Source organism: Bombina bombina, chromosome 2 (assembly GCF_027579735.1).
Source record: "Bombina bombina isolate aBomBom1 chromosome 2, aBomBom1.pri, whole genome shotgun sequence".
NCBI lineage: Eukaryota > Metazoa > Chordata > Amphibia > Anura > Bombinatoridae > Bombina > Bombina bombina.
Window position 1 is genome coordinate 1,192,500,211 of NC_069500.1, and position 23,949 is coordinate 1,192,524,159.

General features: G+C 37.6%; 1 protein-coding gene across 4 annotated transcripts in view; it reads right to left on the reverse strand.

Annotated features, from left to right (window-relative positions):
• Nucleotides 1-23,949, reverse strand: part of FAT1 (FAT atypical cadherin 1) — a 369,065-nt gene that overhangs the window by 284,243 nt on the left and 60,873 nt on the right. For all 4 annotated transcript variants that reach the window (XM_053703897.1, XM_053703899.1, XM_053703898.1 and 1 more), the window contains exon 2: nt 11,803-15,091. In XM_053703897.1, coding sequence (XP_053559872.1) covers nt 11,803-15,070 — 3,268 coding nt within the window. In that variant the 5' untranslated portion in view covers nt 15,071-15,091. The remainder of the gene's footprint in view (nt 1-11,802; nt 15,092-23,949) is intronic.

Sequence of the window (23,949 nt, forward strand, 5' to 3'; positions counted from 1 at the left end):
TGCATGGAATAAAATTACAAAATGTTTCCTGATTGCACCAGCGATTTTAGCATCTAATTAACTAATCATGAAGCGTAGTTTGGTCACAGAATACTCTTATCTTTTTATGTTCTATGACATTATTACTTCCTGACTTGATAATATGAGAATCTTAACTAAACAAAGGATACAATAAAATGATGGTAACAAAGTAAGACAAAATAAGGGTAGGGACAAAGAAACATTTATTTACCTGACCGCCTGCTTCAATCGACAGGATGTTAAAAAATGCTTAGGCTACTTCAGCAGATTCCCAACCCAGAGTAAAACAAACACGTTTATTTAAGATCAGAGAACTCTGTGGTTAGAATAAGCCATAGAATTTAAACACAGATAAAGGAATAAATGCTATGTACACAGCAGCTTGACAGGAAAAAATATCTGATAATGGTATTTCTGAAATAGAAAATGATGACATTTATACTACAGGAAGGACACAGATTATAATTTTACTTTTATGCCAAGGTAGACAAAGCTATTTAAAATTAAAGAGCCTGTTACAATATTTAGGAGCGAGACATACTTTTAGAAGCAGAATAACCCAAAAAGTCAGGAGCCAGGGATTCAATTCCAGGAGATAGCGGCTCCCAGGTTTGTCAAGCCCTGTTTTATGCTATATTATAAAGAGGGGTATATTCTATTACAGCATTTTTGTTTTAATTTTCATAAAATTCTCAATTAATTTATTTGGAAACTTTAAAAGATAAATAAGCTTTTTTTTTCTCAAATGGAACTAAACATACGACGACACAACCAACATGACAAATACACTTTGGGGCTCCTATGTGACTTTTTATATATGACTTGAACACTTGTGTTGCCCCTATCCTATCCTTTATAAAGATACCCAGACTTGAAACCATGTGAATGAAGATTTTTTATTTTTATAAAACTTTAAAAAAATATTTTATTGTTATTAGAGGGAAATGAAACCCAAACATTTTGTTTTGTGATTCAGACAGAACAAACCATTTTAAACAAAGTTTCCAATTTACTTCTATTATCAAATTTGCTTCATTCCCATGATATTCTGTGTTGAAGAGATACATATGTAGACATTTGGAGCACAATATGGCAAGAAATAGTGCTGCCATCTAGTGCTCTTGCAAATGGAGAACATTCTTGCAAAACGGTTGCCATATAGTGCTCCAGAAATAGGCAGGCTACTAAGCATTTGCTTTTTAATAAAAGATACCAAGAGAACAAAAAAATAACAGTAAATTACAAACTTGTTTAAAATTGCATGCTCTATCAGGATCATGAAAAAAATAATTTATTATGCATTGTTTTTAATTATTTACTTACATATATAATTTGCATATACAAGAATTTAGGGACATAAAGGACATGCTTTTGAGTTCCAAATGATCCATTTTACCTGCTAAAGTATATTATGTGGTTTTCAAATCACTCATTTACCTTTATTTCCTTCTTAAGATAGGGAGAGTCCACGGCTTCATTCCTTACTGTTGGGAAATACAACACCTGGCCACCAAGAGGAGGCAAAGATACCCCAACAAAATGGTTAAATATCCCTCCCACTTCCTCATTTCCCCAGTCATTCTTTGCCTTTCGTCACGATAGGAGGTGGCAAAGAAGTGTCAGAAGATTATTATTATTATTATCAGGTATTTGTAGAGCGCCAACAGATTCGGAGAGTCCTAAAAAAAAGGGTATCTGCCCTTCGAGATAGGACTGGAGTTTTATGGACTACTGCTAACAGCTCCTAAGCAATCAGTGTTGACGAGTTTCACTGCCTGCTTTCCGCACTCAAGTCCATGTCAGGAGCGCTGCTATAAGACTGTCACACTTGAGAGGCTGTGTCCTGTTCCACAGCATGGATCCTGGAGGTAAGATCGTATTGAACAGTTGGGGTAATTAATAATTTACATGCTGCTTTGTGTGATTTTATTTTCTGGGCTCATAGACTGTGTTTTTGGCTGGAACAAACAGGTTTCACTTTAATTTTTTAAAGTGTTGCACAGCTCCTTTTAACTTGCTGTACTTTTCATGGCATGTGGTCTATGTTTATTTCCCCCATTCCTTAGAAGTAGCAAATGCCTTTAACAATTATTTTGTTGGATGCTCCACCACCCTGATTGACAAACTAATAAATGGCACGCATCCTGAAGCTACAAATGTGGATCAGGCCCCACTAAATCAGCAAAGACCCAATATAGAGAAGTTCAATTTTAGACCTGTACCCATCAATGTCATTAAGAAACACCTTAATAACCTAAAAATGAAAAACCAGTCTGGACCTGATCAAATCCCAGCAATGCTGTTGAAGCTTAGTGCTCCAGCAATTGCTAAACCTGTCACAACCCTAATTAATGAATCCTTGGTGTCTGGATACATACCCAAACTTTGGAAGACTGCAAGAGTAGTGCCTATTCATAAAAGTGGGGATATAACCTTGGTTTCTAACTATCGCCCAATATCATTGCTCCCAGTATTGTCAAAAATCCTAGAAAAATGAGTCCATACGCAATTATGTGAATATTACCAACAATCTAACTATCTGACCCCTGATCAATCAGGTTTTCGTACAAATCACTCCACTACAACTGCCCCCCTAAAAGTTTGCAACAACATCCAAACTGGAATGGAACAAGGAGACCTAACTTGAGATATTTTCCTTGATTTTGCAAAGGCCTTTGACACAGTAGACCACGACATACTACTGCTCAAACTAAAAAACTCAGGTATTGGTGATCATCCGCTAACCTGGTTTCGATCATATGTATCAGATCGATCACAATATGTCTCCATTTCTGACAGTGACTCCCTCCCTTCCCAGTCACGTGTGGTGTTCCCCAAGGTTCCATTCTCGGCCCCCTACTATTAACATTATTTATAAATGATCTGCCAAATGTCTGCATATCCTCAACTGTACACATGTATGCAGATGACACGGTAATCTATGCAAACAATTCCGATCTGCCGCAGCTTGAAGCAATGCTCCAAGACCAGTTCACAGAGGTAGAAAAGTGGATCTCAAAAAACAAACTCTTCCTAAACACTGACAAAACTGTCACAATGATCTTTGGAATGGGACCTAAACTACACAAACTACAAAATTTCCTACACAAACTACAAAATTTCCTACACAAACTACAAAATTTCCTACACAAACTACAAAATTCCCATCTATGCATTAAAACAAAATCAAATTGCAAACTGACCGCAGTCCACTCTTTTAAATATTCAGGTATGTTGTTAGACCCCAATCTATCTTTTGGCCTCCATATAGAAAAACTGGCATCTAAACTTTATCCAAAAATAGGTGCCCTGTACAGAAACAAATCCTTCCTCAGCCCTACTGTAAAGGAAAAGATTGTACAGCAAATGCTGATGCCAATCGTGGATTATGGGGATGAAGTATATGCACCTGCACCGCAAACTCACCTTAATAAACTTAAAGGGACAGTATACACTCATTTTCATATAACTGCATGTAATAGACACTACTATAAAGAATAAGATGCACAGATACTGATATAAAAATCCAGTATAAAATGGTTTAAAAACGTACTTAGAAGCTTTCAGTTTAGCTCTGTTGAAAAGGTAGTTGGAAAGCCCACTGCAAGTGGGAAATAAGACCCCCCCCCACCCCTTCTTTTGCATATGAAAAGACCCTTTACACAAACAGGAGCAAGCTGGAGAAGGTAGCTGACGGTATTCAAATAAAAATTTGGGGCTTGGTTAGGAGTCTGAAAATCAGAGCAATGTTTTTTTAAAATAAGCAAAATTATACATTTTTAAAAAAAAAAAAAAACTTTATGGGCTTTATAAATAGATCATCTATAAAACATTTATGCAAAGAAAAAATGAGTGTATAATGGCCCTTTAATACATTGTATAACTCGTTCTGCCGCTTTGTGCTACAATGTAACTGCAGGACCCACCATTGTGACATGCTAAAAGAACTAAACTGGCTGTCGCTGGAATCCAGACGCACCCTCCATCTTTCCTGCCTTGTGTTTAAAAGCTTTTCTGGGAAGCTCCCACCCTACCTGAGCAGAATGCTCTCACCGGTTATTCCCACCTCCTATAACCTCCGATCCAGTACCAGCACATTATTTAGCTTGCCTCAATACAAAAAGAAAGAAGCTTGATCCTCCTTTTCCTACAGAGCACCACAATTATGGAACGACCTCCCGCACACTTTCAAACAATGCCTAATATCCTTTAAGAGATCCCTCTCGACATATCTCAAAACAGAATGCACCTGTCATGGTTGATTATATATTTCCTACCTGTTCTATGTTAAATTTTTGTGCATATATTGTGTATTATTGTTTTTGTATTTTATTGTACCCATTGTATCAATGCAATGTTTTGTGTACCCAGGACATACTTGAAGACGAGAGAAATCTCAATTTATCTTTCCTGGTAAAATATTTTATTAATAAATAAATTCCGGCTGAGATTTCAACCTGAGGAGAGCGTGTCCTCTGTTATCTGTCTGGGTCTAGGAGGTGGAAAGTGCCCCAGCCATTGGGAGTATAAAAGGTGCAGTTTTCTATAATAAAAAACGATTTTTTATTTGTGTCCTTCTGTGGGTATAACCTGAGCTATGGAGGACTCCGACATGTTAGAAGGTACTTCTTCTGTACTAAATGATACCTGTTTATATTGTGAGGAGGCAGTGGTTTTCCCGCCCACTCTATTATGTTCCACATGCCTTAACACTGATACAAAGTCAAAGAAGAGAGACAAGCCTGTTAAGGTTATTAGTCCCTCTGAGCCGTCTACCTCTCAGGACTCGGCGTCCCGTGAGATTACTACCCTTGCTACATTATCCACTCCACATGCAGTTCCCCATAGCACATCTAATCCTGCATCCGTAGGGGGTCTTCTTCCTGCGGACTTTGCTACGCAGTTAGAAATGGCGGTGTCTGCGGCCCTCAGTGCATTACCTCGCTCTAACAAACGCTAGAGAAAAGTTAAACATAGCTCTCCTGACCCGGAGTCATCTAAATGTTTATCGTATTTAGCTTCTATGTCCCAGTTATCCGTTTATGAGTTAACCTCTGTAGCTTCAGATGGTAAACTTTTGGGGTCGGAGTCCTTAGCATCTAAGCCTCCTGCTGTGGAGGAACCGTCCTTTAGATTTAAAATTGAGCACTTGCGTTTTTTATTAAAGGAAGGTTCTGTCTACGTTAGAGGTTCCAGAGGCCGCGCTGCCTTAATGAACCTATGATACATAAATTAGACAGAGTTTACGAAGACAGGAAAGTTCCTTTGACTTTTCCTGTGTCGGTTAAAATGGCGAACATTTTTAACAATGAATGGGAAAGAATTAGATCTTCCTTTTCCCCCTCTTCTACTTGAGGATAGTTCTTCGTTCAGAGAGCCGATGGATAACAAAATGGAAACCTTTCTGAGAAAGATGTTTCAACATATGGGAATTTTATTTCAACCGGAGGCAGCAGTTGCCACGGTTGCCGGAGCAGCTACCTACTGGTGCGACTCGTTGTCGGTACTCATTGAGGTGGGGTCTCCCCTCCAGGATATTTAAGACAGAATTAAAGCTCTGAAAATTGCTAATTATTTTATCTGTGATGCGGACATGCAAATTATTCGCCTAAATGCAAAGGCCTCTGGCTTTGCGGTCCTAGCCTGCCGGGCACTCTGGTTGAAGTCTTGGTCTGCGGATATGACTTCTAAGTCCAGACTCCTTTCTCTTCCCTTCAAGGGAAAGATTTTATTTGGTCCAGGCCTGGACTTCATTATTTCTACGGTTACCGGAGGCAAGGGTGCCTCCCTACCACAAGATAAGGAGAACATGTCTAAGGGACGACAATCTTCTAATTTTTGTTCCTTTCGTTCTGACAAATCTCAACAACAACAATCCTCCTCCAAGCCCGAGCAACCCAAGAGTACTTGGAAGCCGGCTCAGTCCTGGAATAAGTACAAGCAGAATAAGAAGCCCAAAATGGCATGAAGGGGCGTATCGGGTAGAGGGCAGACTGTCTCTTTTTTCAGACGCTTGGTTCAGGGACGTACAGGATCCGTGGGTCCTGAAGGTCGTACTTAGGGATACAAGATAGGCTTCAAATCTCATCCGCCCAGAGGCAGATTCCTACTCTCGAACCTGTCTACAGACCAGAAAAGAGGGATGCCTTTCTAGGGTGCATTCGGGACCTATCCTCCTTAGGAGTTGTTGTTCCGGTGCCTATCGAAGAAAGAGGTTTGAGGTTTTATTCAAACCTTTTAGTGGTCCCAAAGAAGGAGGGAACTTTCCACCCAATTCTGGACCTAAAGTGCTTAAACAAATTTCCCTTCTTTCAAGATGGAAACCATAAGGTCCATCCTTCCTTTAGTTCAGGAAGGCCAGTTTATGACCACTATAGATCTGAAGGATGCTTACCTTCATGTTCCAATCCACAGGGAACACTTTAAGTCCCTGAGGTTTGCATTCCTGGACCAGCACTTCCAGTTCATTGCCCTTCCGTTTGGCCTAGCTACTGCTCCAAGAATCCTTATGAAGGTTCTGGGGGCTCTTATAGTGGTTGCCAGAACTCAGGGTATTACAGTAGCCCCATACTTGGACGATATTCTGGTGCAAGCACCATCTTGTCGTCTTACGGAAGAATGCTCAGTTCTTCTCAGTCTTCTTTGATCACATGGATGGAAGATAAACTTGGAAAAGAGTTCTCTTATCCCAAGTACCAGGGTGGAATTCCTGGGTGCCATAATAGACTCCATATCCATGAGGATATTTCCAACAAACCAGAGACGTTGCAAGCTAACGTTGGCATGTCTTGCCCTCTGGACCTCCTTGAGTCCCTCTGTGGCTCAGTTTATGGAGGTGATTGGTATCATGGTATCCTGCATGGACATCATTCCTTTTGTCAGGTTCCGTCTCAGACCTTTACAACTGTGCATGCTGCTGAGACAGTGGAATGGCGATCATTCTGATCTGTCTCTACAGATTGTATTAGACAGCCGGTCAAGAGAATCACTCTCTTGGTGGCTCTGTCCAGATCATCTGTCCCGAGGGACGTGCTTCTTAAGACCATCCAGGGAGATGGGACTACAGACACAAGCCTATCCGGATGTGGAGCTGTTTTGGGTGCCAGTAAGGCACAGGGGTTGAGGACTCAGGAGGAGCCCTCACAATCAATTTTGCAACATCAGGCAATCTTCAATGCCTTGAAGGCTTGGCCACTTCTGGGTTTGTCCCAGTTTATCAGATTCCAATCAGACAATATATCCTCTGTGGCTTACATCAACCATCAGGGGGGGAACGAGAAGTTCCTTGGCGATGAAGGAAGTATCTCATATTCTGGAGTGGACGGAGGCCCACAACTGTTCACTGTCAGCGATCCACATTCCGGGTGTGGACAACTAGGAGGCGGATTTTCTCAGCATGCAATCCTTCCACCCAGGGGAATGGTTTCTCCATCCCAAGGTGTTTGCAGAGATATGCAGCAAGTAAGGGATGCTGGAGATATATCTCATGGCGTCCCGTCTCAATACCAAGCTACCCTGGTACAGGTCGAGAGATCCCCAAGCGGATCTAATAGATGCACTAGCAGTGCCCTTGAGGTCCAAACTCATATATATTTTTCCTCCATTACCACTTCTTCTTCAAGTGGTGGCCCGCATCAAGCAGGAGCAGATATCAGTAATTCTAATTGCTCTATCGTGGCCACGAGGGACGTGGTTCACTGATCTAGTCGGGATGTCCTCATCTCCTCCGTAAAAGTTACCTTGTCGCAGAGACCTGTTGTTACAAGGTCCAGTTATTCATCAAAATCTAGATTCTCTGAGGCTGACTGCGTGGAGATCGTAAACCAGTTATTCAGCGTATCTACCACAAAGGGTGGAGGACCTACTTATTTTGGGGTGAAGAGCGTGGACACAGAGTTAAGGTTGCCAGGATCTTATCTTTTCTCCAGGAAGGGCCTTTCTGGTAGTTCTCTGAGAGGACAGATTTCGGCTCCTGATGGTTTTATTGCACAAGAGGCTTGCTGAGCTTCCAGACGTGCAATTCTTTGTTAAGGATCTGATTAGGATCAGACCTGTGTTTAGATCTGGGGCTCCGTTTGAGCCTCTGCATTATCTTGGAAGGTTCTCTTTTTAATGGCTATTGCCTCTGCACACAGAGTTTCTGAGATCTCTGCTTTGCGATGTGAGTTCCCTCATCTGATTTTTCATGCAGATAAGGCATTTTTACGTACTAAATTAGTCTTTCTTCCTAAGGTTGTGTCAGATCGCAACATCAATCAAGAGATTGTGGTTCCTTCCGTGTGTCCTAATCCTTCTTCATCGAAGGAATGTTTACTTCCCCATATGGATGTGGTTCGTGCCTTTAAGTTCTTTCTTCAGGCTACTAAGGAGTTTAGACAATCTTCCTCTTTGTTGTCTATTCAGGGAAGCGTAAGGGGCAGAAGGCTACTTCGACTTCCCTATCTTTTTGGTTAAAGAGAGTCATCCGCTTAGCTTATGAGACAGCGGGACATGATCTTCCTGAGAGGATAACGGCTCATTCCACTAGAGCAGTGGCTTCCTCTTGGGCCTTTAAGAACGAGGCCTCTATGGATCAGATTTGTAAGGCGGCTACCTGGTCCTCCTTACATACGTTTTCAAGTTTTTACTAGTTCGATGTTTTTGCGTCGGCTGAAGAAGTTTTCGGGAGAAAAGTTTTGCAGGCTGTGGTGCCCTCAGAATAGGGTCCGCCTCTTCCTTTTTGTTCCCTCCCGTTATTCATTCAGTGTCCTCTGGAGTTTGGGTATAGTTTTCCCAACAGTAAGGAATGAAGCCGTGGACTCTCCCTATCTTAGGAAGGAAAACATAATTTATGCTTACCAGATAAATTCCTTTCCTTCCGGATAGGAAGAGTCCACAACCCCCGCACGTTTTTTTCTTGTCTAAGGGCGGTCCCCAATTATTTATCTTATTCTTCTGCACCATTTATACCCTGATATTTCTCCTACTTTTCCTTGTTCCCTCAGCAAAATGACTGGGGTAATGAGGAAGTGGGTGGGATATTTAAGCCTTTGGCTGGGATGTCTTTGCCTCCTCCTGGTGGCCAGGTGTTGTATTTCCCAACAGTAAGGAAAAAAATTCCATATTGGCAGTAGAAAAGCTACGTAAACAAGAGGTATTATCTGAAACCAACCTCTCAACTGGGTCAAGTAAGACAGACAGCTCAACCCATTTTAAAGGATGTTCATGTATCTCCTTTGAATAGGATTAACTCTTATCAGCTTCTTCCTTAGTACATTGTCCCTTTAATATATATGCATACATATTGCTGCTGCTTTAAAAAGTTGCATGTTTTCTATAACGAGAATAGGGTGTGCACATAACAAATATAAATGAAATGCAGCAATGAGAAAACTTTTTTACACAAAAATATTGTAATAATGTAAAGTCACAGTTATTATATGGATAGTGGCAGCAGAAGAGTTCAAAAGAGCAGGTAAAATGGATCACTGGGAATATATTATAGGGGAGAACAATTTATAGTACACTGTCCCTTTAACTTGTTGTTCATATAATACATGGTCAAGAAATAGATTCCATTTGCAGTTAGTATTAATTTTTTAATGTAAACTGTCACTTAAAGAAACATTGTATTCTCTCCTTTAATGTGTTCCCAATGATTCCTTTTAAACTATTAAACTGTATTAAACTGTTTACAAATATCACCTTTACTTTATCACATGAAATAGCCGCTATTGCCTGTTGACACCAACACCTATACTAACAGTATGAATACAAGAGACAGCAAATGTATAATCCTCCCAGTGCGGGTGGGAGAGAGAGATTCTAAAATATTATTTAATTCCTCTTGTTAAGGCCTAGTTTGCATTGCTGTTCTAAACTGTGTAAACTGCTGGTAACAAATTTCTCCATTCAAGTCCAAGTAGATGTTTTATGTTGCCAAAAGTTTATACAGTTTACAACAGCAATAGAAATTAGGCCTAAGTATTGGTATTTCTGTATACATACAGAGGTAAGATAATGAGATTTTGTCTATATAGAGAGAAAAATAAGAACAACAACAAAAAGGATGTCTGCTCTACCTGCAAGTTCAGCCCATTTAAATGTTCAGCCCATTTAAATGGGTTGAAGTTCCAGTGGGCAAAACCATTAATTTCATATACCAAAAGAGAACACTTTCTCTTACAGTAAAAAGAGACAGTTTACCCAAAAATGTTCTCCACTTCAATTTATTCCCAATGATCCGTTTTTCCTGCTGGAGTATATTAAGTGGAGTGTATTCAATTGTTTAAGATTTGCTCTTTTACCCTTAATTCTGCATTTGAAATAGTTTATTTAGCTTGTGGTATCCCCACCTATACTGAAAGTTTCTGTCTGAAAGTTTCAGGTGATTGACAGGCAAAGTAAACACAGCCAGCAGAAGAAAGTACACTCCCGGTGGGGTGTAGAAGATATAACTAATGAAATTATTATTTTCCATTGTTCTAAGTATTGAGCTTTGGTTTATTGATAAATATAAAATAAGGAAGTAAGTGTGTGTACACAAAGTAATAACATAATGAGATCTCACTTTACCTGCAAGCTCAACCCATTGTTATAGGCTGTGGTTTCAAAGTACAAAAGCAGCAACTTCATATACACAAATACACCTGAAAATGCAATTTCTCATACATTCTATATGCTGTAGCTGGTATAACAAGTCATAGAAAATGCAATAAGGAAAAAACAATTTGACAGTATACTGTCCCTTTAAATACTCTGCAGCTGTATAACAAGTCATATGGATCACATTAAGTAGAAACCAATTTTACAGTACAGTGGTTTAAAAGTCTGTCTGGCACCAAAATATGTTAACATTCCTTTTATAAATACACACATCTCAGTAGTTCTCTCTGTGTTTGCATTTCTACTTCTATCTTGTTCCACTTTTTTTTTACATTTTTGTAAATGGTACAATAAAGTGAACAAAAATCTAATGTGAACTCCCTTGAAAGACACATTTACAACACAGAAACAAACATGGAGCTAACCAAATGGTGATTCATTTTATTTTACAGACGTCAACTTAAAAACAAACAACTTCTGTATTAGTGATCGCAATCTTATTTAAACCAATTTCGCTTTTATAAAGCAACCAGGACAATATCAAGCACAGGAACATTTACTCTTTTCCTTCCCATTAGTTATTTCTGGTTCTTAAATATTTAATAAGTTATAAATTAGAACTTGACAGTTCTCAAGAGCAACTGAGTCACAAAGCCTAGACTGTTTTTCTCTTACTCTTTAAGGTATTTGATAAAAACATGTATGTTAAATGGACAGCATAGTGCTAAATCATTTTATTATTGTATTACGGTGTGACACAAAGGGGTTAAATACATAGTTTAAAGCATACTCCCGATTGACAAGGAAGAGCACATCAGTGTAAACTGTAGTAAACACTCTAGATGGTGACTCATTTGCTTATTTTTATAATACACAAAAATATGCAACAGTGTTGTATCATAGTTATGTAGTATAGTATATAATTATTGGTAATTTATTTATGTTTTTAAAGCAGTAAAAATGTTTACAAAAGCTAGAACTCTTTTCAAAATGCACGAGCCTTGCAAGAATGCTTTAATGTGCATTTAATAAACAAATTATAATAATAATATATTATTATTATTTAGACTTTTTTATTTTTGTGGAATTAGGTTTTTGTATGAATAACAATTGAATTTTCTACTCAGATATTACTGGAGACATAACAACATCAACATAGATTATTTTTTACATGAAAAAACAAACAAATAATCTTACCTTTCTCTTCATGTATTGTGAAGACTCCAACTCCAGATCCATCCCTTATTGAATAACGGATTTCCCCATCTCGTCCTGTATCATCATCATTAGCAGAAACAGTCATCACTGATGTTCCAATAGGGACATCTTCCCTTACCAAAGCTTTGCTTACAAAATGTGAAAAAATTGGTGTATGCAAGTTCTCATTCACATCTACTATTTCAATTTCAATGTAACAAGTAGAAGACAAAGAAACAGGTTTGCCCCTATCTTTTGCCCGTGCCGTCAAGTTATAGACCTGTTTTTCTTCAAAATCTAACTCTTGAATAATGCGTACCGCCCCACTTACTTTATCTACTTCAAATTTCCCATCACCATTTTCCAACAGACTGTATCGAACTTGGCTAGAAAGTCCAAAATCAGGGTCATAGGCTTCTAGCCAAGTAATCACAGTGCCAACTGGAAGATCTTCTCGTATTTTAACATGATAATTTGCTGGAATGAATAAAGGTGGGTTATCATTTACATCTTCAACCAATACTTTTAACAGGACAGTTGAAAAGAGCTGAGGTTCCGTTTCTGCTTGATCTCTGGCTTCTACTTTAAGCAAGTGCATATTTTGCTTTTCTCTGTCTAACGAAGCTACGGCTTTAACCACTCCAGTGTCGCTGTCTATCGTAAAGATATCTGTGTCAGTAAGCATAGAATATTTAATGTTGCCATTAACACCTAAATCTTTATCCACAGCTTCTATTTGAATTATTGCCTCATCCACTTCATTTTCTTGCACTCCAATAAAATAGCTCTCTTGCAAAAATTCTGGAGGGTTGTCATTTGCGTCAACAACCCCAACATCTAAGAGTTGCCATGCAGATTTCTGTGGTATTCCAAGGTCATATACAGTAATATTCAAAGTGTACTGATCTTTAAGTTCTCGATCAAGTGGAGAGAAAATATTTAACCAACCAGTTTCCATATCCACACTGAAACAGCTATCATCATTTCCTCCAGATATTGCATATACAAGTTTTCCACTGAAACCAGTGTCAAGATCACTAGCTTCCATTTGAATAATGTTAGATTCTACAGGAGCATTTTCCTTAACAACAATTCTGCTTGGAAGCGTACTTTTGAATTGAGGCACATGAGAATTTGCCATATGCGAGTCAAAATGGATTTCCTCTACTGTTCCACGATTAAACAACTTATTCGCCTGAAGAAGTTTCTCAGCAAGCATTTTGGCCACTCCAGTTTCCTCACAATTCAAGTGAATATTCTTCCGACTCAAAGTCACAGTAATGTTGATATAAATTGGTTTGGCAAAGTTCTCTCCATCTGTAGCACTAATCTTCAAACTGTGAAAAGATATTTTACTCCCTGGGCCCTCAGAAAGAGGCTGTTTTACAGAAAGCACTCCTGAATTGGGATTTAATGTAAACAAATCAAAGTCATTTCCAGTTTCAATTATATATTTCACTAACTGAAGTTCATCAGCATCAATAGCAGAAACAGTTGTTAATTGTTCCCCAACTCCAAGATCCTTTGGCACTGATCCTTCACAATTTATCTTTTCAAAAAGTGGAGTATTGTCATTTAGATTATTTAATGTTATTGTGACAGGAACTTCAACTTCTCTTCGATAGGGCAATCCCCAATCAGATGCTCTGACTTTTAAGGTATAAATCCTGGGCATTAACTCATAGTCTAGTTCTTCTGAAGTACTTATAACTCCAGTGAAAGCATCAATTTCAAAGGGTACAGGATTGAGATTAGAGATGCTGTATGTTACATATCCATTCTCCCCTTCATCGTCATCAACTGCACGCACAGTTAGAACACTGGTGCCAACAGGGGCATTCTCATCAACAGCTGCTCTGTAAGAAGATGTCTGAGTAAATTCAGGGGCATTGCTGTTAGTTCCAACTACTTTGATCATAACTTTTGCAATTGCCTTCTTGTCATTTGTTATGACATCTAGTTCGATATGGGATGAATGCTTAGCCTTGACAGGTAATAAAGTGGAAATTAAACCAGTGTTAGGATTTAAACTGAATCTAGTTTTATCTGCTGTGTTTTTGAAAGTATATTTTAAATGTGGATGACTTGGTATAGCTTTGACCATAACTACAGGGGTATTAGGAGGAGCAAATTCACTTATCTCTGTTCTGTAGATATCTTTTTCAAATTTAACTGGACCATGTTTAAAATGTGAGGATGTCAAATGAATAACTTTTGGAATGGAAAACTGTGGGGGAGATCCTTTGTCTTTAGCTTGAAGAGTTACATTGTAACCAAAGGGTTGGCTTTCCCAGTCAATCTCTCCAACAGATACAATTTTATATTCCTTACTGCCCGGGGCAGTCCTAAATGTTCTAAAAAGCTGTAATGGGTCGCCGGCAATGATGCTAAGTGAGGCTATTTCACCATTGGATCCTTGGTCTTGGTCATCTACTGTTACTATTGCATATGTGAAATCTCCCTCAACTTCAGAGGGGGTTAAAGTTATAGCAGAAATAGTTGGGGCATATTCATTTGCTTGTTCTACATATATATTAAGCTTTGCCATGCTACTAATGCCACTGCTTCCATATAATTTCATTCCACGGTCCACTGAAAGTATTTCCATCTCATACTGTTTTGTCTCAGAATAGTCAAGTCTTCCTGTTAAAATTATAGCACCACTAGTTGGATGAATAGCAAACATATCTGTTCTCTCTTTAAAGCTGTAATAAAACTCTCCATTTGTTCCTATATCAGCATCTGTTGCAGTCACTTTTGCAATGCTGCTCCTTATTGCTGTGTTTTCTGGCAAAGAAACACTATACGAAGTTGGTGAAAACAATGGCCTCAAGTCATTTGTATCTAGTACCTGAACTCTAACCTGTGTGCGGGCTTCAGCATTTGAATTCTTATCAATTGCTTTAACAGAAAGGAGATAATGGTCTTTAACTTCTCTGTTGAGAATAGCTGTATTACCTCCCTTGGTTCGTATCCTTAGAAAGCAAAAGTCTCCCAAAATGTACTCTTCAGGCTTAAAGATGTTCTCAGTGTCGCCAGAGACAATTTTGTACCGTATATCCCATGATGGATTTCGAAGATAAATACCCATCTTTGTTGGGTGCCCAACATAGGTCTTAGCAGCAGAATTTTCATACACAGTGGCATTATAGTGGTGAGCAGTAAACTGCATTGATACATAGGAGTGCAGTGCGTGGCTTTCGTCACAGTTGCCAAAGTGCTGTTGAAACAGCAACAATGGCAGAACGGTCAAGTATTTCCACATCATGGTCAAAGAACGCAAAATCTCCTAGAAACAAACAGAAAAAATATGTTAGCATGGGCAAGCATGCAATAACAAATATATGCATACAATATCTACATTTATGTAAAATCTTATTACTTTGTTGCTTATTTTCATTATGAGTCATTTTCTTTTTGTGTGATCTATAAGACTTCAAATTAAATCGTTCTACAAAACAGTAATTCACACAGGTGATCTTTAAAGTTTTGCATATATTAAACATGTAACCAAAATCGTAAAAGGGACATTGTAGTTATTATTTTCATTGCTGCATCTAAAATACATCATTTCAAATTGTGGCATTTGTTTTAATACACATTTCTGTTCTGAATAAATCAATGCTGCGCCACTTTTCATCCTTATTGCAGTGGGAGTTGTTATCAGTCAACGATCATAAAAGGGATAGAAATGTCAAAAAATAAAATGTACACAGGGGCATTTCAATGCGAAATTTAAGCATTTTTGCAATATACTTTCATCAGCAAAAATGCTTCTACTAAAAGTTATCACTGATTTTCTGTGGCATACGCACATATCCTGTTAGGGCCCTTGTACCACTATTCAAGCACCATGCCTGCTCAGAGAGTGCGCATTGCTTCTGAAAACATAATTTGTGCCATGCAAGCCACTATTGAATCTCTGAGAAGGTATAGTGTTTGAATACTGGTGCCTGGGGCTTCACAGGATATGCGAGTATGCCACTGAAAAACAGTAATTACTTTTAATAGAAGCATTTTTGCTAATGAAAGCATATTGCAAAAATGCTTCTATTAACATTTTTTAGCAGGGAATACACAGCTGATACTGCTGTATTAGCCACATGATTAAATGGTGATCATTCATACACATGGCAAAATCATTTTGAGTACAATGTCCCTTTATGAATCAAAAAATCTGCCCTCTTTGGTCTCCTTTCACACAGACAAGTCTAACAGGGCATGTTCAAAATATTGAGTTAAATCATCAGAATACAAAATGTTCCTATGAGGTAAAATCAATTACACAATTTTTGTAAATTTGGAGAAGAGTTCAAAATCACTAGATTCATATTCACTTTGAGAATGTAATTTATTTATTTTTAACGCTGCAGTATCTGTTGGCGCTCTACAAATAACCGATAATAATAATAATAATAATAACAAAATAAAAAAACTCTGTGTTTTGGAGCTAAATTAAAGGTAAACTGAACCCAATTTTTTCCTTTCATGATTCAGATAGAGTAGCGGTCGCCAACTGGTCCACGAGAAGATGTTGATGGTCCTTGACACCATCAAGCAGGAATTAATCTCCTCTGCTGGTTTCACCCCCATCACGCCGCAACTCCCTACAGTGCCTGGCTGAACATCAGTGAAAACCGACGGAGACGGAGTTAAATTACAGTCTCCCTATGCATGTTGCATAGTACTGCGCAACTTGCGTAGCTAGACTGTATTTTTAACTCCTCCCATCCGGAGGGCTGCTCAGAGGAAGATGCTTCCATTCTAAAGCCAGCGAGAGGTTGGTATAGTCTTGGCTTGAAATAGTGGAATTAAAGTATATAAAAAAAAAGAAAATGATCTCTTATATTTCATTTATTTTCTTCCCTTTACCTGCCTTTGTAGTAGTTTTCCTAATTCCTACAGATGGACTTGCATCACTGTTTGTCTTCCTCCCCTCCATCTTTTTTTTATTAAATATTAATTATTTTTCATTCTAATAATTTTATTCCACCTGAATTCCAGTAATTGCCATCCAGCAGATTAGCCATATCCCACCAGTATTATAGTAACTGCCGTAACATCAGTCATGGTTAGCTCACATCCATACTGAGAGCTTTCTGATATAAACTTAATATATGACTCCAACGTCTGTCCATGATCATAAGTAGTTTTGAATAATTCCTAACTGGGGAGGTGACTTGGAAGTCTTGTGATCCTTTTAAAGATTATTCTTCCCCCCCCCCCCCCCCCCACTTTCTGCCTCTCTGTTTCCAGCTCAAAAGTTGGCACTCCCCCTTCATCTGTCATTTGGAAGTATTCTCTCAGTTCTGTCATTCAATTAGTAAAATCTTCTTAAAAATGTGTAACTATATACATAATGTAAACTTAGCTATGGTTGTACTAGTTATGTACAGTATGTGTATGTATGTATAATATATATATATATATATATATATATATATATATATATATATATATATATGTACCTTTAAAAAAAAAATCATGTTAGTGGTCCACGGGGTTCAAAATTGTGAGTTTAGTGGTCCCTGATGTCCAAAAGGCTGGCGACCCCTAAGATAGAGCATGCACTTTTAAGCAACTAATAAGCAACTAATTTACTCCTACTATCAATTTTTCTTCGTTTGTATGGTATCTTTATTTGAAAAAGCAGGAATGTAAGCTTACGAGCCGGCCCACCTTTGGTTCAGCACCTGGGTAGCGCTTGCTTTTTGGTGGCTAACTGTATAACGCTATAATGGAAATAATCTCTAATACACAGATATGTTGTTAGGTACTTGAAAGTAACATTTTCACTTATCTCCTAAAATATACCAAGTTCTGGTGCATATCAGGAACCTATATTTAGCATACTTAGTTAAGATCCGATTTATTATTTTTAAAGACTCTAAAAACAATTGTCTCTCCCATAACATGACAAAATATGTCACAAATTAGTGACAGACCAGATGACTGCAATTATAATGCCAACTTCTTTGCCAAGATTGTAGCACATTATTGCAACCCTACAAACTGAAATTACATGGTTATTTCATTCATCTTCGTGTATCTGCCAAAAACAGATCACATTTGAAATCCAGAAAACCTTCATCTGTATAAGGGTATTGTGTATTTTTAGACAGTAACTTGTCCATGTGGTTTTATGTAAGGTTTCATTTAAATTCACTTTGGAATAACTTTAATGGAATTGTGCAAAAAAGGTTTACTTTTTTCCTTAGTGTATTTTCACAAATATATTTGTTTTTTTGTTCACTGTATCATAACATACATAGAAACATACATACACACATATATTTTTAATTGAAATCTAAGTTTCCAAAACTTTGCTCTACTAAAATCACTGACTTAAAGGGACATTATACACTCATTTTTTCTTTGCATAAATGTTTTGTAGATAATCTATTTATATAGCCCATAAAGTTTTTTTTTTTTTAAATTAATGTATAGTTTTGCTTATTTTTAAATAACATTGCTCTGATTTTCAGACTCCTAACCAAGCCCCAAAGTTTTATGTGAATACGCTCGACTACCTACTCCAGCTTGCTCCTGTTTGTGTAAAGGGTCTTTTCATATGCAAAAGAAGGGGGAGGGGGGAGTGTCTTATTTGCCACTTGCAGTGGGCTTTCCAGCTACCATTTCAACAGAGCCAAACTGACAGCTTCTAAGTAAGTTTTTAAACAGTTTTATACTGGATTTTTATATCAGTATCTGTGCATATTATTCTTTATAGTAGTGTCTATTACATGCAGTTATATGAAAATGAGTGTATACTGTCCCTTTAAAGGCATAGAAAAATCAAAATTAAACTTGCATGATTCAGATAGAGCATGTCATTTTAAGACACTTTTAAATTCACTTCTATTGTCAAATGTGTTTTGTGCTCTTGTTATCTTTTTTTGAAAAATAATATGCACATATCCTTTACTAGTGGGAGCTAGCTGCTTATTGGTGCCTGCACACATTTGTCTCTTGTGATTCGCTAACTAGATGTGTTCAGCTAGCTGCCAGTAGTGCAATGTTGTTCCTTCAACAATGGATTACAAGAGAATGAAGCAAATTTGATCATAGAAATAAGTTTTTTGAATTTGTATGTTCTATCTGAATCATGAAAGTAAAATTTGGAGTTTCCTTGGAGGGAAGGGGCCGTAGAAGGGATAGTTAAGTGCTTTGGTTGGGGTGTCTTTGCCTCCTCCTGGTGGCCAGGTGTTATATTCCCATATGTAAGAATAGATTTTGTGGACTTTCACTACATTAGAAAAAAAAGACACTGTACAATATAGAGCAGTTTATTTTTCTACGTCTATGCCCCTTAAATAATCACTGATCCACAGATAAATACATTGTTGTGATTATCTGTAAAGAAAGGACCAAATATATATTTTTTTTTTTTAAATTAATAGTTAGAACGTGTCAGACCCCTTTCCAAGATGACACTGAGTTTTACTGGCATAAAAGGGAATATTGTAACCTAAACTAGAGTATTTTTGCTACAGAGAGCTAAAACATCTCTTTTGAAATCTAAAATACTAAATCTTAAGTCGGCTTCTGCATGACTGCCAAGCATAAGTTAGATCACAATGGGGCCGTATCACTGCCTGGTCTGTCATTGTCCTGACTTTTTCACTAATAAGTAGTCCTTGGCACAGAACAGGATTCCATAATTGTACAGAAAGGTGAAGCAAAATCACAATCAAACAAAATATAATTAGTGTTGACTGGACCAGGAAGCATTTCACAACTATGACCCAAAACGTGCTGACGGGGTTCAGAAAATGATGTATCCCTTATTTTTCATATATACAACTCTATAATCCTTCTGTTCTAGTCTGCCTTTCCGTCTTGTCCTTGTTCACTGTAGAATCTGTTGGCACAATGTAAATAATGATGATAATAACAATATGCACACACACTAATAGCTTAGATTACAAGAGGAGCACTAAATCATTGCACGCCAGCAAACAGGCAAATGTGCCTGTTTGCAGGCATGTGATAATCAGCCATTATTGCTGGTTATTGCTACTGCGAGCAATTAGCGCTTATAAAATTAACCAGAGATCAGATTTCTGGTTAATTTTCTAAATGTGCTCCAAATGGCCCCAAAATGCAGTCTGTCATATTTTATTAAAAAATAAAGATAGCAGCATCTTTATTTTTTTATAAAATTACTGCACTAGGCATTATTTTCGGGCTAAAGTTGGTGGGAGTGGGGTGTTAGAAAAAAAGGCTCTGAAAAGTGCATTTACGTTGCGGTTTATGGGAACTGAGTGTTCCCTGTAAATATATATGTGTATGCTTTTATACATATATATTTATATATACACATTAACACGTAAATATATATGTATATAAGCATATACATATATATTGAAAACTTCTGCCATCACTGCCGTCTCTGACGGCGTCAGATCGAGACTCCCATAGGAGCCTATGTAAGAGCACTCTCATGCTCTGGTATTACACAGTGGAGCGCAAATATCGCATTCATGAAAGTGATATTTAGCGCTCCACTTGTAATCTGGCCCTGAGTGGACAAAATAATAATAATAAAAAAAAAAACAGGTTAAAGAAGTGTAAACCTGAAGAAACTAAATCACATTTACAAATTCAGCTGCAAAAGGTGAGTCATATTAAGCTGACTGGCAATTAAACCTCTTTTATAGATGACTTACTAACAATTAGTACTGTCATGTGTGAGTTTTCAAAGCAACATGAGGCAACTAATAGAGTTTAAAGATGCCAAATAGTCAGTTCCTGTACTGCAGGTGCTGATGTCTTTATGTTTCCATTATTTTTTCCTTCCTGTGTGTGTATATGGCATATATCATTATATATTATTATAGTGTCATAGATATTATTATATATTATCACATATTAGCTTCTTGACTAAGCGTAATAGTTACCATTTGTTCTAAATATGATCCAAGGCATGACAAATGCCAAATTCAAGGAGCTACTGCTCATATCATTTTTCTTTTGTCGCCCATCATTTTGTATTATTATAATTATACTATATCTTATACAGCGTTCCCCAGAAAATGTTTCCCCAGTCCTATGGCTGAACTGTATGTGGTTTCTCTATTTCAAATACATCTGTCAATCCTTGAGGTATACAGTGTTCCCCATGGTTCATTATAAAGTAGCAGGGTGGGAGCAGTGTGATAATTTGCAAAATTATAAAATGTTCTGTTATTTTTAAATGATACTTAAATGAATAAGTGCCAAGTTTTTAAAAATACTATTAAAAACAGAGGCACTTTCATTCATTAAAATTTATATTGAAGCGTTCTTTTTTTTTAAAAATCCTTACTTTTTTGTTTGGGAAAACCAGACCGGCGATCCTCTGCCCACAGCTCCTCTATACTTAGCACCGGAATGGCGAAACCGGCTTCCTCTAATCGTTGCGAGAACCCCAAGGTGTTCATCTCGTGAGGCTATGCAATGATTGGAGGCAGCCGGTTTCATCATTAATATGCTTACTTACAGCAGGAGAAGTGGGCGGAGGATCACAGGTCTGGTTTTCCTAACGAAAAAGGTATTTATTTTTTTTTTAAACACTTCAATGTATATTTTAATGAAGGAAAGTGCTCCTGTTTCTAATAGTATTTTTAAACACAGAGCACTTATTCATTCAAATTTACATTGACTTTAAGTTATCCAAAGCACAAATGAATAGCATATTTTAATATAAATTGATACAATAATAAGAGCAAGAAAAATTGAAATAAATAATGAGTTAGTTTTAGCATAATATTTGCTTACATTTTAGTCGGGTGGTCAGTAAAATCAAAAGGCTGTTGTGTCAATTAAATGGGTCCTGGTAAGAACACTGCTATATTATACCTTTGTATAGATTCATTTGGTATCACATTAATATTCTGCCTGGATCCTAAATTTCAAATAATGATCTGAGCCAAGTCATAGTCTATTTGCCATTCTAAAGGGCTTTTTGGTGCTGTAATACAGATGGATATACATATGCTAACTTTTTAAATTATGCCCAGGGCAATAAGTATTAATACACAGCTGTTGTTAAAAGAAATATAAAAAACAGCCCTAGCAATTTGCATAATTAATTGTTCGACATCAGATAAACATGATGTCTTTTATAACCTATCCACGCAAACTAAGGATAAAGTTTAGCTTTATCACAAGCTTATGTCTACATATGAGTACGTGCTATCTACATTGGGCTGAAGCATAGAAATACCAAACATACCAGTAAAATGCCAGTTGGGTGGAAACTCTAGATGTGCCTGCACAAGCAAGTGGAAAGAGTTCTAACTCACAGTTTTTGCTTGCATTTTCAGTAATAACCTAAGAAAAGCAAGATAAAACAAAAATGCACAGTGACCGACTTAAAGCAACATTCCCCTACTGCACACTGGCTTAAAGGGACATGAAACCCAACATTTTTCTTTCATGATTCAGGTAGAGAATACAAGTTTAAACAACATTCCAATTTACTTCTATTATCTCATTTGCTTCATTCTTTAGATATCTTTTGTTAAAAAATGGGTGAGCCAATCACACGAGGCATCTATGTGCAGCCACCAATCAGCAGCTACTGAGCCTATTTAGATGTGCTTTTCAACAAAGGATACCAAGAGAATAAAACAAATAAGATAATAGAAGTAAATTGGAAAGTTGTTTAAAAACGCATGCTCTTTCTAATTAGTGAAAGAAAAAAAAACGTGGGTTTCATGTCCCTTTAAGTCTGAATACACAGTATACCAATACTGATTTCTAAAACTATATATATATATATATATATATATATATATATATATATATATATATATATATATATATATATATATATATATATATATATATATATATATATATAGCCATTGTACCTATTTTTTGACTGTTTGTTTTTTTTAATACATCCTAATAAATTGATTCCTTACCATGTCCTATGGCTGGCTCCTCAGAACTGTATGTGGTTTCTCTATTTCAAATACATCTGTCAATCCCTGAGGTAAACACATTTTTTGGCAGAAGGCTACTTATATGGGGGTTAATAACGTTTCTAAAAACAAAAGGTGCAAAGTAAATTACTAAAAAATATTGTACATTACAATTTAGAAAACAAATCCATAAAAATATTACTGGATACTTTTTTGGAGTTAAAGAATGTTTATAATCTCTTAAACATACTGACCCCTCTACAGGGAGTGCAGAATTATTAGGCAAATGAGTATTTTGACCACATCATCCTCTTTATGCATGTTGTCTTACTCCAAGCTGTATAGGCTCGAAAGCCTACTACCAATTAAGCATATTAGGTGATGTGCACTCTGTAATGAGAAGGGGTGTGGTCTAATGACATCAACACCCTATATCAGGTGTGCATAATTATTAGGCAACTTCCTTTCCTTTGGCAAAATGGGTCAAAAGAAGGACTTGACAGGCTCAGAAAAGTCAAAAATAGTGAGATATCTTGCAGAGGGATGCAGCACTCTTAAAATGGCAAAGCTTCTGAAGCGTGATCATCGAACAATCAAGCGTTTCATTCAAAATAGTCAACAGGGTCGCAAGAAGCGTGTGGAAAAACCAAGGCGCAAAATAACTGCCCATGAACTGAGAAAAGTCAAGCGTGCAGCTGCCAAGATGCCACTTGCCACCAGTTTGGCCATATTTCAGAGCTGCAACATCACTGGAGTGCCCAAAAGCACAAGGTGTGCAATACTCAGAGACATGGCCAAGGTAAGAAAGGCTGAAAGACGACCACCACTGAACAAGACACACAAGCTGAAACGTCAAGACTGGGCCAAGAAATATCTCAAGACTGATTTTTCTAAGGTTTTATGGACTGATGAAATGAGAGTGAGTCTTGATGGGCCAGATGGATGGGCCCGTGGCTGGATTGGTAAAGGGCAGAGAGCTCCAGTCCGACTCAGACGCCAGCAAGGTGGAGGTGGAGTACTGGTTTGGGCTGGTATCATCAAAGATGAGCTTGTGGGGCCTTTTCGGGTTGAGGATGGAGTCAAGCTCAACTCCCAGTCCTACTGCCAGTTTCTGGAAGACACCTTCTTCAAGCGGTGGTACAGGAAGAAGTCTGCATCCTTCAAGAAAAAACAGAATTTATGTTTACCTGATAAATTTCTTTCTCCAACGGTGTGTCCGGTCCACGGCGTCATCCTT